Here is a 13,307-nt window from a genome sequence, read left to right on the forward strand (position 1 = left end):
AGGTCAGTCCTTTCTCTGCAACTTTTGGTCTTAGAGAGTGGCCTACAGCTTTAAGAGGTTAAGTGACTTGCCTGGTGTCACCCATATGACCAGAAGGGAGACTTCAACCTGGTTCTTCCTTTCTTTGAGGCCAGGTCTCTACCCGTTATGCCACATTGCCTCTCAATAAAGGCTAAGGACCACAAAAGGGGATTTTCAAGAAAATTACATTGTGGGGGACACAAAGGGAGGTTCCAAAAAGGGGTAGGATTGCTCAGGGTATGTGGGAAAATGATAATCAACACCACAGAGAAAGCAAAACTACTCAACCTTTTTATTTTGCTTCTGTTTTCCCTGCCAAAGAGAATGATCTTGGCCTTGGGAAGTATAGAACAAAAATAGTTAACAGGGAGCCAAAACCCATGGTAAGCAAAGAGATAGTAAGGGTTGCTAAATGCTTTATATACAAATAGATGACACAGTGGATAAAGCACTGGGCCTGGAGTCAGGAAGACCTGAGTTCAAATCTGGCTTCAGACACTTACTAGCTGTGTGACCATGGGCAAGTCATGGAACCTGTGAGCCCCAGTTTCTTCAACTGAAAAACTGGGGATAATAATGAAATGTAGATAATAATAGCACCTACAACAGGGTTATTGTGAAGATCAAATGAAATAATATTTACAAATGAGATGATATGTATAAAGTATCTGGCACACACTAGTTAATATTATACAGTGGCTGGCACATACTAGGTGCTTAATAAATGCTTATTTCCTTTTTTTCCTTCTTTGTCTTATTTGATCCTCACAACAATCACATGAGGTGAGGATTCTAGGTATTTTTATCCACATTTTACAAATGAATAAACTGAAACCCAGACAGTTAAAATGACTTGCTCATGGCTACACAGCTAACAAATTTTAGATACAAAATTAGAATCCAGGGCTTTCCTAATGCTGAGTCTAGCACCTTTTCACTTTGCCATGATGTCCTCCAAGTTCTAAAAGGCTGTGGATAATAGGAGAGTGATATGGAAAGGCAAATGTTATCTCAATTTTTTTAAACAGGGAAGAGGATAGAGTACACAAACTATAAGCAGGTGACTTTGACTTCAATTCTTAGTCATATTTTAGAATTTATTGTTAAAGGTAGAGTTTATGAGCACTTGGTAGGAGAAGAAATTAGTTGCTAGGAACCAGCATGACTTCATCAAGCAAAAGTCCAGTACAGTTGTTGTATGTCAGTTGGTTCTAGTTTGTCCTTGTTACAATGGAATGCTCACAGGGAAGGGAAGGATCCCGGTCGGGGAGAGTATGTACAGAAATTACTGTGATGTCAAAACAAAAGGTACCAAGAAATTTATTTTAAAATAGACTAAACTAATTTCCTTTGTAATGAGAGTTATTACACTGGTAGATCAGGAGAAAATGTGGAAGTCATTTAACAATATTCAGCAAAGTCTCTCTCCTGTTGTTATCTTACATACAATGCAGAGATGAAGACAAGATGAGTTCAGTTAGGTAGATGCTCAATGGGATGAATGATTGGACCCCAAAAATAGCCTGTAGTGGCTCAATGTCAACTAGAAAGGAGGCTTCTAGTGTAGTGCCTCAGGAATCTGTCCTTAGCGCTTTACTGCTTAACATTTTTGTCTATAGCATAGATGAAAGCATCAACGGCAGGTTTGTCAAATTTGTAGATGACACAAAGCTGAGAGAAATAGCTACTGTGTGGAATGACAAAATCAAGATCCAAAAAGATCTCAATAGGCAAAACAATAAGCCAAATCTAATTAGGTAAAATTCCACAAAGACAAATGCAAAATCCTAAACTCAGGTTCAAAAAATCAACTTTATAAGTACAAGATCAGGGAGGTATAGCTAGAGAGCCATTCCTGTTAAAAGAAAAGAAAAAAAAAGAAACAACAGTATTTTACTGGACTACCAACTCATTATCAGTCAACAGTATGATATGGGAGCAAAAAACAAAAACATAAAACAACCCTAATGTGGACCACATTGAGAGGTTCCATATCTAGAACAGGGGCAGTGTTCTGCTGTCTTTTATCCTATTCTAACCACATATTGAGTGTTATTGTCAGTTCTGGGTGGCAGTTCTGGGTGGGTTATTTTCAGTTCTGGGTTCTCCAGGAAGGTAGAGGCCAATCAGACAAATGTGACCAGGATAGTGAGGGGACTAAAGACCATATGATCAGCTGAAGAAATTAGACTGCTTTGCTTGGAGAACAGAGGACCTGAGACAGAACTCAACACTGGCCTTTGAGTTTTTGAAGGACTGTTGTGTGGAAGAGGAATTCAACTCATTCTACGTGGTGCCAGAAGGCAGAGCTAGAAACTGGCTAGACCAGGGGTGGGTAACCTGTGGCCTTGAGGCCACATGTGGCCTTCTAGGTCCTTGGGTGAGGCCTTTTGACTGAGTCCAAGTTTTACAGAACAAATCCTTTTATTAAGGGGGATTGTTCTGTGAAGTTTGGATTCAGTCAAAGAGCTGAACTTGAGGACCTAGAGGGCCCACATGTGGCCTCAAGGTTGCAGGTTCCCCACCCCTGGGCTAGACATTGCTGAGATGCAGATTTAGTCTTTGTGTAAAGAAAAGCATCCTAATATTAGAACTGTCCAAAAGTGGAATGGACTGCTTTGGACAGCAGTGGTCCCTTCACCCCACCTCTACCCTTTAAAGCAAGAAGAGTCTTTAAACAAAGGCTTCATGAACACCCGTCTGAGACTTGGCTCAGGAAAGAGCTATATGACCTCTGACTAACCAGAAAACCTCATTTAACTCAGAAATTCTACAATACTATCGTTCAAAGCCAGTACTCTCTCCACAAGTGTACATTACCTTTATTCTTTCCTTCCCAAACAAAATAATTACCCCCAGAAGATCTTGGCCAGTCTTCAAAGGTGAATTTACATGTCCCTAGAATATAATTCACTAAGTCTGAGTGACCCAATGGGATGATGGTGGATTATGTCTAATTATGGCAGCTCATGCCTAAGCTAGGCATATCTGGGGATAAGACAGAAGGGAAAGTCCAAGGAATAGTCCAGTTCCCTTTAGATCTTGGCTACCATAGCCTCCTTCTCTCCCTGGTGCCACTTAAACCCAGATCACCCAAAATTGCACATTAGATAAAAATGTCCAGGACCAGAGAAATCTTGGGGCCAATAACTGTACCAGGCTTAGCTTTAGAACTTTGAGCTTATTTCTTCCCTGACCTTTGGTGTTTGTGTCCCCACAGGCCAGATCACCACTTCCTTGAAGCCATCTGCTGTTTCCCTATGGTCTACTATATGGAAGGCTCAGTTGACAAGTAAGAGTCAGTTTAAGGGTCAAACTGTATTGTGTTAGGTAAAGAAAAGAGAAGGGCTTCATAATGGGGAGTGGAAGTGAGTTGCCATGCCTTCTCTAGCCTGATGCCAGAATATCTTAGAAATAATCAAGAATTGCAGGATTAAACTCCTCCCTAGTTACCTTCCCTGTCTTTCCTGCCTCTCTTTCTTCCTCTCATGTCCCTTCTTCTTTGCTTCTTCTATTTCCTATTATCCACTTTTTATTCCCTTGACTTTTCTCCTATAGGGAAGTCAATCAGATGCTAATTAGGGTTAATGTTGTGGGTAGATTGGAGGAAAGAGAAGCAATTGCAACCCAAACTTTCCCTCCTCCTTACTTGCCCCTAGAAGCCATGGGAGGAAATGTGGATCATATCCAAATTTCCCATAACCACATAGGAACATCTCCCATGGATGGGAAAGGAAATGGGATGGTGGCTGAATTCCCAGGCTTCAAAATTTTCTGAGAAAGAGGTCTGAAAAGTGCCTTCTCTCAAGTTTTGTGGCATGATATGTTGGTGCATGGTAGATCCCTCCCCTGAATTCGCCCATCAGTCCCTGTCCGGCCCATATCCTCTCAGTCTTTCTTCACAACTCCTGTCCCACTCAAGCTTCTCAGCCTCCCTCCAGCCCTTCAGTATCTCTTCTCAGTGTGCATTCCAGCCTAGTTCCTACCAGGGTCTCAGTCCTTTCTGTTCTCATTTCTCCAAAACTCTTTCTATGTGATATGTCTGGCCTCTCTTAGCCTGGATAGCCTACTACAGTGTGGTATCATATACGCTGATAATCTGGTGGTCGTGGACAAAGAGAGCACCATGAGTGCCGAGGAGGATTACATGGCAGACGCCAAGACCATCGTAAATGTGCAGACCATGTTCCGGTGAGTATAGGGGGAAGATGGGACACTATTTATTCACAGTCTGGAGCGGACATATGGTGATCCCAGCACTGCCTTCCCTGGTCTGGAGCTATCATGTCTTCCTCTCCTCCACTGAAACTTGCCAAGATCTCATTCTTGCAGTGCTCTGTTCCCTCTAAAATGATAAGTGGCTAATCTGATAAATCCATCTGTGTTCATGGGATTTGGTAGAAGAATATGTCCAAGACTACATTGATAGATGGATAGACAACTAGAAGGAACCTTAGAGATCATCTAGTATAGTGATGTCAAACTCAAACAGAAAAAATGGGAGCAACAAAACCATACAAAAGAATCCCTGTAGGCCACATGTTGACTTAGAAAACCACATATTAAGATTATCTATGTGCTATTATATTTTTATTTATTCCATTACATATTTCCCAATTACATTTTAATTTGGTTTGTGCCAAACTCAAGAGTATTGTGGGCCATATCTGGCTTATGGGCCATAAGTGTGACCTCTCTGATCTAGTTTCATTATTTACATTACCATTATTTACAAATAGGAAAAATTAACTCTCCCAAGGTCACACAGGTAGTACCCTAACAAAGCCAGGATTTATACCAAGATCCCATGACCCAATCTAATGTTCTTTCCACTGTCCTCTGCCCTGATTGGATTACATCAAGATTTTATAGACTGTTGAGCTAGAAGAAGAGACTATCTTGTCCAACCTGGAGTCTCACTTTTATTTTCACATGCCACATTTAGGGACACAAAACATGAGACAAGTTAATTTCCCTTTCTGGGTCTCTTTTAGTTTGAAAGCCTGAAAAATGAGGATATTGTACTAAATGATCTCTAGTCCCTTCCAGTTCTAAAATTCTATAAGCCTAAGTTTCTACTCCTGCCTGCAGGTTGGGCCTCCCTTTCTAGGGCACCTATATATTGGGGAAACCTTCCTCTTATCCCCAGGCCTTGACAACTCTCCCTCCTAACAGTTATCCTCCCTTCTTGTCTCTCTTTTTCCCTAGGTTGTTCCCAAGTCTCAGCATCATAACTGAATTGACCCATCCATCAAACATGCGGTTCATGCAGTTCCGGGCCAAAGACAGCTATTCTTTGGCTCTTTCCAAACTGGAAAAGGTAGGATTTGTGCTGGCCAGGCCCCTGGGTTTTAATCTCAAGTTTCTGTGAAAAGTCCAATCTGTTCTATACCCTGCTGTTCTTGGTTCCATCTTGGAAGCTAGGGAGAACCTTAAAGAAAGACAAGATGGGATTATCAGGAGATCAAAATTAGATCTTTCAGAGGATTCTGGAAGGAGTCCAGGAAAAGTTTAAGGAACAGTTTAATTATTGCCATCAAGTGTGTGGGCTTTTTCCTAGAAGATTTCCCTTTGGTGTAACCAAACTTTAGTGTTTCATGGGGACCCTACTCCTGTGATTTTCTGATTCTTTCCCTCTCAATGATGCCTAAGCTTTATGTTCTGTTCTTTCGTACAGAGGGAGAGAGAGAATGGCTCCAATCTGGCATTCATGTTCCGCCTTCCATTTGCAGCAGGCAGAGTTTTCAGTATTAGCATGCTGGATACCTTGCTCTATCAGGTGGGTTGTGAGGCACTGGAGAGATCTGCACCCAGAGAAAGTGGATGACTCAAAGTGTTTCCGCTGGATAAGAGAGGCATTCTGTGTTTGTGCATTCTGTGTGTTGTGTGTGAACTAGGGAAAGGAAGGGGTACACTGCAGAAAGTCTGGGTATGTCTGTCCATGCATACAACAGTTTGTATGTTCAGTGGTGGCTAAGTGTGTATGTATCCAAACGTGACAGTCTCTTCATATGTGTTTTGGGGATGAGGTAGACTCTGTGCATAGATGCCCTACATGTCTTAATGTGGGAATGAAGTGAAATGAAATGAAATAAAAAAAGCATTTAAGTGATTACTATGTGCCAAGCGCTGTAGTTAACACTGAAGATACAAAGAGACAAAACTTGATGATCCCTACTCTAATTGGGGGAGATAATCCATATAAAAAAATTCAGCAATAGGTCAGATAGAAAGACCCAAAAGTCCTAAGGGCAGCAGTCCTTAGGGCAGGTCAGCTAGGGGTCTGGAACTCATATCAACAAGGCTAATGGTAAGTCTTAGAAGACTTTAGGATGTAGAGGGAGGGCAGATGGTAAAGTTAGTAGTACTCTATCTCTCTAAAAGATTGGTAGTTGGTGACTTCCAGCTCATCTAAGTGGTATGAACAGCTATGTTGTTCTTCCCAACTGGCTGCCCTGTGGGGTCTGGTCCCAGATCAAGGGAGGACTAAAGGAAAGGCAAAAGAGAAGGACTCCCCTTGCTGGCAGTTCTTCATGACCCTGCTGCCCCATGAGGTCTGGGCAGCCATGGGTAGTCAGTAGAGGAACAAATAGAAAGCAAGGAGAAAGAGTTTTGCCTCATGGGATTTATCTGGGTGGGGGAAAATTGGATGTCTGTGTATGTGTGTGTGTGTGTGTTATGTATGTCCTTTTAAAAAAAAGTTATTGACACCTTCTGTCTTTACATTGCATTCATTTTCAAACATTTCATTTCCCCCCATCCCATATATTGTGACCAAAAAAAAAAGTTAAAAGGAAGTGGGGGAGGAAGCAATATAAAAAACCAACCAACATATCAACTACATCTGACAATATATCCAATATTCCACCTGCAAAGGCTCCTACTTCTGCAAAAAAGGGAGAAGCACCTTTTCTCAACTCTTCTCTAGGGCCAAGCTCAGATCATTATTATTCCTATGGATGTTCATGTGTGTATGTTCACATATGCAACAGTCTGTTGGATGACAGGCCTTACAGATGACAGTCTAGATATATGTGTTTGATGGGAAGGGTATCCATATGCATAGCTATCTGTGCCAATTTACTCAATTCTTGCTTTCTATCTACCCTTTCCTCATCTCCTCCCAGTCATTTGTGAAGGACTACATGATCTCAATTACAAGATTATTGCTGGGTCTTGACACAACCCCAGGATCGGGATACCTCTGTGCTGTAAGTGATGGTTTCTTCCATATTTCCATTGACCTCCTAGATACTCCATTTAGAAGTCCTGGACCAATGCTTCAAATTCAAGAGGTCCAAAACCAACCTCCTTGTCACCTTCTAAAATCTGCCCTCCCAACCTCTAACCTAGTATAATCCAATAATAGCATTTCCATCCTCCCAGTCACTCAGGCTCCTGACACTGGCATCATCTTTGATTCTCAGAGAGGAAGCATAATAGTACAATGGAAAAAGCATTCACTGGATTTGGAGTCAGAGAACCTGGGTTCAAATCCCATTTGTGTTTCATTTACCACCTGTATGACCATGGGTAAATCACCCGGACTTCAGTCTCCCCTGTAAAATGAGGGGGTTGGGCTATGGGACAACATAGACTCTGAGGTCCCTTCAGCTCTAGATCATGGATTTTTAACCTTTTCTATGAGTTGAACCTTTTTGGCAGTCTAATGAAGCCATTAGGCCCCACCTCAGAATTATGTTCTCAAATGTAGAAAATACATCTAAATGCATATAATATGTATAAAATACATAGAACTACAAAAGAAAACAACTGTATGGCAATACAGTTATAAAAATATTTTAAAACAAATCCATAAACCCCTATTCTAGATCTATGATCCTATGATCTCTCCCCTCTCCTTCCGTCCATGTCACTGAGTTATGGTACTTTTATAGTGCTTTCATTAAGCACTGCTATTTGAAACCATTGATACAAAGGTTTTTAAAAATCACAGTCTTTGTCTTCAAGAAATTTATAGTCTGCTGCGATTAGAGGTAGGGGAAGAAGACTTGTATTCAAATAAGTATAATGCAAGATAGGTTGAAGAAGATATCATACAGAGCTCTGTAGGAAAAATTGAGGAAGGAATGAATGTGCTTAGTTGTTGGGGGGAAAGTGTCAGGTATCATGAAGAAAGTTTATACCTGACCTAAGCTTTGAAGGGAGAGAAAAACTCTCAAAGACAAAGATGAGGAGGGTGCGAATTCCAGGCATAGAGGATTATCTTCACAAATTCACAGAGGAAGCAAAGCCCAGGACAATATTGGGGAGCAACTAATAATCCAGAATGGCTAGAGAAGAAGAATATTAAATGAGACTAGAAAGGTAAACTGGAGCCAGATTGTAGAGAGTCTTGGATGTCAAGCTAAGTAGTTGTCTCTTATTCTAGACACAATAAGGAATTGCTGAAAGTTCTTTAATTAATCAGGAAAGAGATATGGTCAGGCCTGTGTCTTGGGAACTTGATTATAGCAGCTATATAAAGGATAGATTGGAGAGAAGAGAGCTTTGAGGCAGGAAGACCAATCAAGAAGCTATTGCCACAGTCTAAATTCAAGGTGATAAGAGCCTGAACTAGAGTAGTGTCAGAAGATGTGGAAAGGAAGGGGTAAATGTGAGAGACTTGAAAGGAGAATCAACAGGATTCAATAACTAATTAGGCGTATGAAGTGGGGGTGAAGGAGGATTCCAAGGTATCAAACCAGAGTGACCGAGAGGTTGGTTGTGTCATCAACAGAAATAGGGAAGTTGGGAGAAAAAAAGCCGGATTAGGGGGGAAAGGGGTGCAGATGATGAATTGGGTTTTAGGTTTATTGAGTTTGAGTTACAAAATAGTTGTTAAGGCAATTCTACTTTAAAAATATCTCCATCATCTGGTCCTCTTCCATTCCTACAGTAGCCACCTTCGTTCAAGTCCCCATCTACGGTCTGTTGTGATGGCAAAATTGTAGAATCAAAGAGTATGAGAGTTGATAGAGACCTCAGCAGTCACCTGGTCTAACGTATACCCAAAAAGAATCCCTACTATAACCTATCCGACAAGTGATCATCCAACCACTGACTGAAGGTCATCAATGAAGGGTACCCTGCCTGGAATGGTCTTCCAGTCTCCAGTTTATCCCTTCTCCAGTGTCTTCATACTGCTGCCCAAGTAATCTTCCTACAATACTTCCACTGCTTTGCTCAAAAATCTTCACTGGCTCCCCACTGCCTTTGAAATAACACACAAATACTAAGTCTAGCTTATTTCAGACTACTCTCCTTCCAGCCACTCTACATTGCAGCCAGACTAGATCATACTATATCCCCCTCCTCTAGTGTGCTGTCCCCATGCCATTTTTATATGATCCCACCCACCTAGAATGGATTACCTTCCCCAATTTACCACCACAATGCACCTCTCAAATCTCTACTTGTTGAAGTCTTTCCCTTTCTTTAAGATCTAACTCATGCCATCAACTTGCCTTTCCTAGCAACCATTGGCCAGAATTAAAGTGATCTCTCGCCATCCCTCAAATTTCATAGCATTTTGCCTGGACCTCTCCGTTGTACTTCAGTCATTTGTGTATATGTCTTTTGCTCCTAATTTTTTAAATTTAAAAACTTTTTAATAAAATAAATAATTAGAAGGAATTAAAAAAAAGAATGTAAGCTTATTAGGAGTAAGGTCTAGATTGTATCTATCACCCCTAGCACCAAGCACAGTACCTTGCACATCCAAGGTGTTTAACCAATGTTTGGATTGGAATGGAATTTGGCCTGAGCCTTGAATGAGAGGTTGAATTTGAAGATGATGGCAATCTAGGGATAGGGAATAATGTAAGTAAAGGTGTATAGGGAGAAAAGCACAGGATATATTTGGGGAATACCAAATAATCTAGGTTAGGCTCCATAAAGGGTGTAGTGTGCACTAAGATGAGAAAAGTAGATTACATCTAAATTGTGAACAAGGACTTTGAGGAACAGACTAAGAAGTTTGCATGTTATTCAATTTTTTTAAGAGCTTCTCAAATGCTTATCAGTCTTAGTGTCCAGTTCCTTCCTAAAAGACTTTTTCTTGCCCCAGATGAAGATCACAGATGATGACCTGTGGATTCGGACTTACGGCCGCCTCTTTCAGAAGCTCTGCTCATCCAGTGCTGAGATCCCCATTGGCATCTATAGGACAGAGTCTCACATGTTTTCCACATCAGAGGTAGGGAATGGAACCAAGCCCTGGAGTTTACTAATCAGCCACTGCCAGAATTTGCCAACTCACATGATTCACTCTCATAATATCCTGGGGGAGGAGCCTTCCCATCAGTGCTGCTGGGAATTTCACTGCTGAGAAATTCAGTTTAATTCTTATGGGCACATACAATATCAGAACTGGAAATAACCTCAGAGACCATCTAATCCAACTCATTTATTTAACAGATGGCTGAGCTGAGGCTTAGTCTTTAGAAGGAATTTGCTCAGGGAAACCCAAAAAGTTTGTGGCAAATCCAAGGATATAATTCAAGTTCCTTGCTTCCTGGTCTGTAACTCTTTCTATGACACTTGGGAACTACAAAGCCACAACATTTCTGCATTTGCCAGCTCTACTTTTTTGTTCTTTGGCTTTTTTTCTTTTAATTTACCTGTGGGTTTTTTTTTTAAATCCCTGGTGTGCCAGCCTGCTGTGAACACAGTATTTAGATACTAATTTGCTACAGCATCAGGAGCCAGTGTCCCCCTGGTGATACACAGTGGAACAGCTAAGAAATATGGCTTAACACAGCAGGTGAAAGAGGCATTCCTTTTAGAGGATGCTAAGTTGATCCCCTGAGATCTTGGTTCAACTTCAGTGTGCAATAGGCTTGCACTGAGAGTCTGGTTCTAAGCCTCTGTGTTGCCAGCTGATGTAATTATCAGAGAAATCAGATTGTCTGATTCTAAGGATTTTCTATAGTGTTCAGTTCAGAGGGTGTGAGCCCCTGCTCTCTTGTGGACCTTGGCCTAAGACTTAGGGCCTAGCCGGGGGGCAAGTCTGGAAGACTGGTGATACATTCTGAATTAACCCAAACTGCATGTAATTTTCTTTTGTACAGCCTCATGACCTCAGAGCCCAGGTGAGTAATATTTGCCCTTAAAAAGTTAACTAAATTTTTAAAAAAAGCCAATTTGGTGCCTCACAATCATTATAGAAAATCCTTCCTGAAACATAAAGTCCCAGGTTGCATGAACTGATACAGATAAAGATGCTATGCTTTGGCACAGATCCTTTGGGTTCTGACTCTGAGTGGGGCAGCAGGGAGGAGAAAGGATGTTCTTAAAGATTTGCTACATTAAGTGGTGTAGCCAAAGAACCAGGTGTTTTGCTTCTTTTTAACTCTATTCTGCTTTCTTACTGCAATGAAAGAACAAAATTCCAGTCATTCCAAGTCCACTCAAGTACTTACTGAGCTCCCCACAGTCCCATCCCTGGGTTATAGGCACAGTGGGGACAGTAAGAGGAATGATCATGTTCTCTGCCTATGGTGTCCTTGGGGCAACAAGGTGAAGAAGACAGAGCAAATGAAGCCAATTTCTTAGAGGACAGTTTACAATAATGTACTGAATTGAATATATTTGTCTATCATTATGTGGCACAAATACTGTGTTCTGTACAGGTGTTTCTCTAGTTATCCAACATCTGCCTTTACCCCTAATTCAAACATCTGTTATTTCATTGATGTAGGTAGCCCCTCCACCTCCCTATTAGCACAGAATATCAACATTTTGGGACAGTTACTATTGTCAAAATATTCAATACCCTGCCTTCAACTTGATGGTGATTTAGCTCATCTAGTCCTCCAACATCAGGCATAGTCTGGAAGTAGACCATATTCCAAAAAAGTAGAATATTCGAGCTGCAAAGGATGTTAAAAAACCATCTAACCCCATCCCCATGTTCTCAGAATAGGGCCACTAAGAAGAGTAGAGAAATGACTCACAGCATAGTTCCAGAGCTGGGTGATCTTCAAGCTCCTAGTTCCATGTTTTTTCCCACTTTGTCCAGCTGCCTCTCCCCCTTACCTTGCCAATTTTCATTGGTTTCTCCAGTCCCAAATCTCTGTTAATGTGGAGGACTGTGAGGACACCAAGGATGTAAAGGAGCCCTGGGGTAGTAGGTCCGGGAGTGGAACCAGCCACCACCGCCCTCACCGCAACTCCTGCGCCAGCGACCAGTCCGATCACCCTCTCCTCCGGCGCAAAAGCATGCAGTGGGCCCGCCGCCTCAGTCGCAAAGGTCACAAGAACACGAGCAAGACAGCTGAGTGGATCAACCAGCAACGCCTCAGCCTCTACCGGCGTTCAGAACGGCAGGAGCTGTCTGAGCTCGTCAAAAACCGTATGAAACATCTCGGGCTCCCCACCACAGGCTATGGTAAGTGGAAGGTGGAAAAGGAGACTTCTGACCACATTCCATTAAGCACCCCAGACCTTGAGGACTTAACGCGTCTCCTGGATCTGGGGAGACCCGGGGACAGCCTTGTCCTGAATCTCCTAATTTCATAGCAGTTGGGGAGGAGGAGAGTATCTGTGGCTTAGCACACGTGTGGTCATAACCAAAGAACGTTTTTCCACAGCTGTGCTAGAGATGCGCCCCCCCCCCCCCCCCCCGCCATGTGCCTCCTTTTCTTTCCCTCCCATATGATGAGGGTATGTCTCTGGGCAGGGTGGGGAAGTCTCCGTTTTTGAGTTTGACCTTAGGGTTCAGACTACAAGTTATAAGTCCCAGGGTGCACAGTGTCAAGCCAGGAATCCATCCTGAGTTTAGCCTGAAGTTCACCTCTAAGTTGTGCTGAAGCCCCTAGTCCTTGATTTTCTTGCATTTTTCTTTTTAAAGACACACCTCCTGCTATTTATGTGTTTCCACAGCTGCTCACCTTAGAGACCATCTAACCTGCCCTCCTCATTTAACAGATGATGAAACTGAGGTCAAGAGAAGGTCAAAGAGTAAGTTAGTGGCAGATCCAGGAGAAGGAAACCAATCTCCTGGTTCCCTGTCTGGTCCTGCATCACCTTCTGCTCCATCCCAGAGAGCAGTGAACTGTGATGTGGAGGCAAAGTTGAGTGGGATGTCTAGGGAAAAGCACAGGAGACCAAAGTAAAGGGTGTGAGTTGGGGAAAAGGGTGAGATAGGCTCAAATAGGTTGGGTGGGATCATGTTACCTCAATCTGAGGGGCCTGAATGGGCCACTTGGGAGCTTGAGACTTTCATTTCAAGTCTGCGTGTGTGTGTGTGTGTGTGTGTGTGTGTGTGTGTGTGTGTGTGTGTG

The 13,307-nt window shown here is 42.3% G+C and overlaps 1 protein-coding gene across 4 annotated transcripts in view; it reads left to right on the top strand.

The window, feature by feature from the left end:
* The window catches only part of KCNT1 (potassium sodium-activated channel subfamily T member 1), a 186,531-nt gene that overhangs the window by 159,655 nt on the left and 13,569 nt on the right, over positions 1–13,307 (top strand). For 2 of the 4 annotated variants that reach the window (XM_027869623.1, XM_027869624.1), the window contains 8 exons: positions 3,242–3,313; positions 4,078–4,212; positions 5,230–5,341; positions 5,699–5,800; positions 7,149–7,232; positions 10,091–10,219; positions 11,094–11,114; positions 12,088–12,412. In XM_027869623.1, the coding sequence (XP_027725424.1) occupies positions 3,242–3,313; positions 4,078–4,212; positions 5,230–5,341; positions 5,699–5,800; positions 7,149–7,232; positions 10,091–10,219; positions 11,094–11,114; positions 12,088–12,412 (980 nt within the window). The remainder of the gene's footprint in view (positions 1–3,241; positions 3,314–4,077; positions 4,213–5,229; positions 5,342–5,698; positions 5,801–7,148; positions 7,233–10,090; positions 10,220–11,093; positions 11,115–12,087; positions 12,413–13,307) is intronic. The other 2 variants (XM_027869625.1, XM_027869626.1) reach the window with 2 other exon arrangements.

Source organism: Vombatus ursinus, unplaced genomic scaffold (genome assembly GCF_900497805.2).
Source record: "Vombatus ursinus unplaced genomic scaffold, bare-nosed wombat genome assembly UNPS02014793.1, whole genome shotgun sequence".
NCBI lineage: Eukaryota > Metazoa > Chordata > Mammalia > Diprotodontia > Vombatidae > Vombatus > Vombatus ursinus.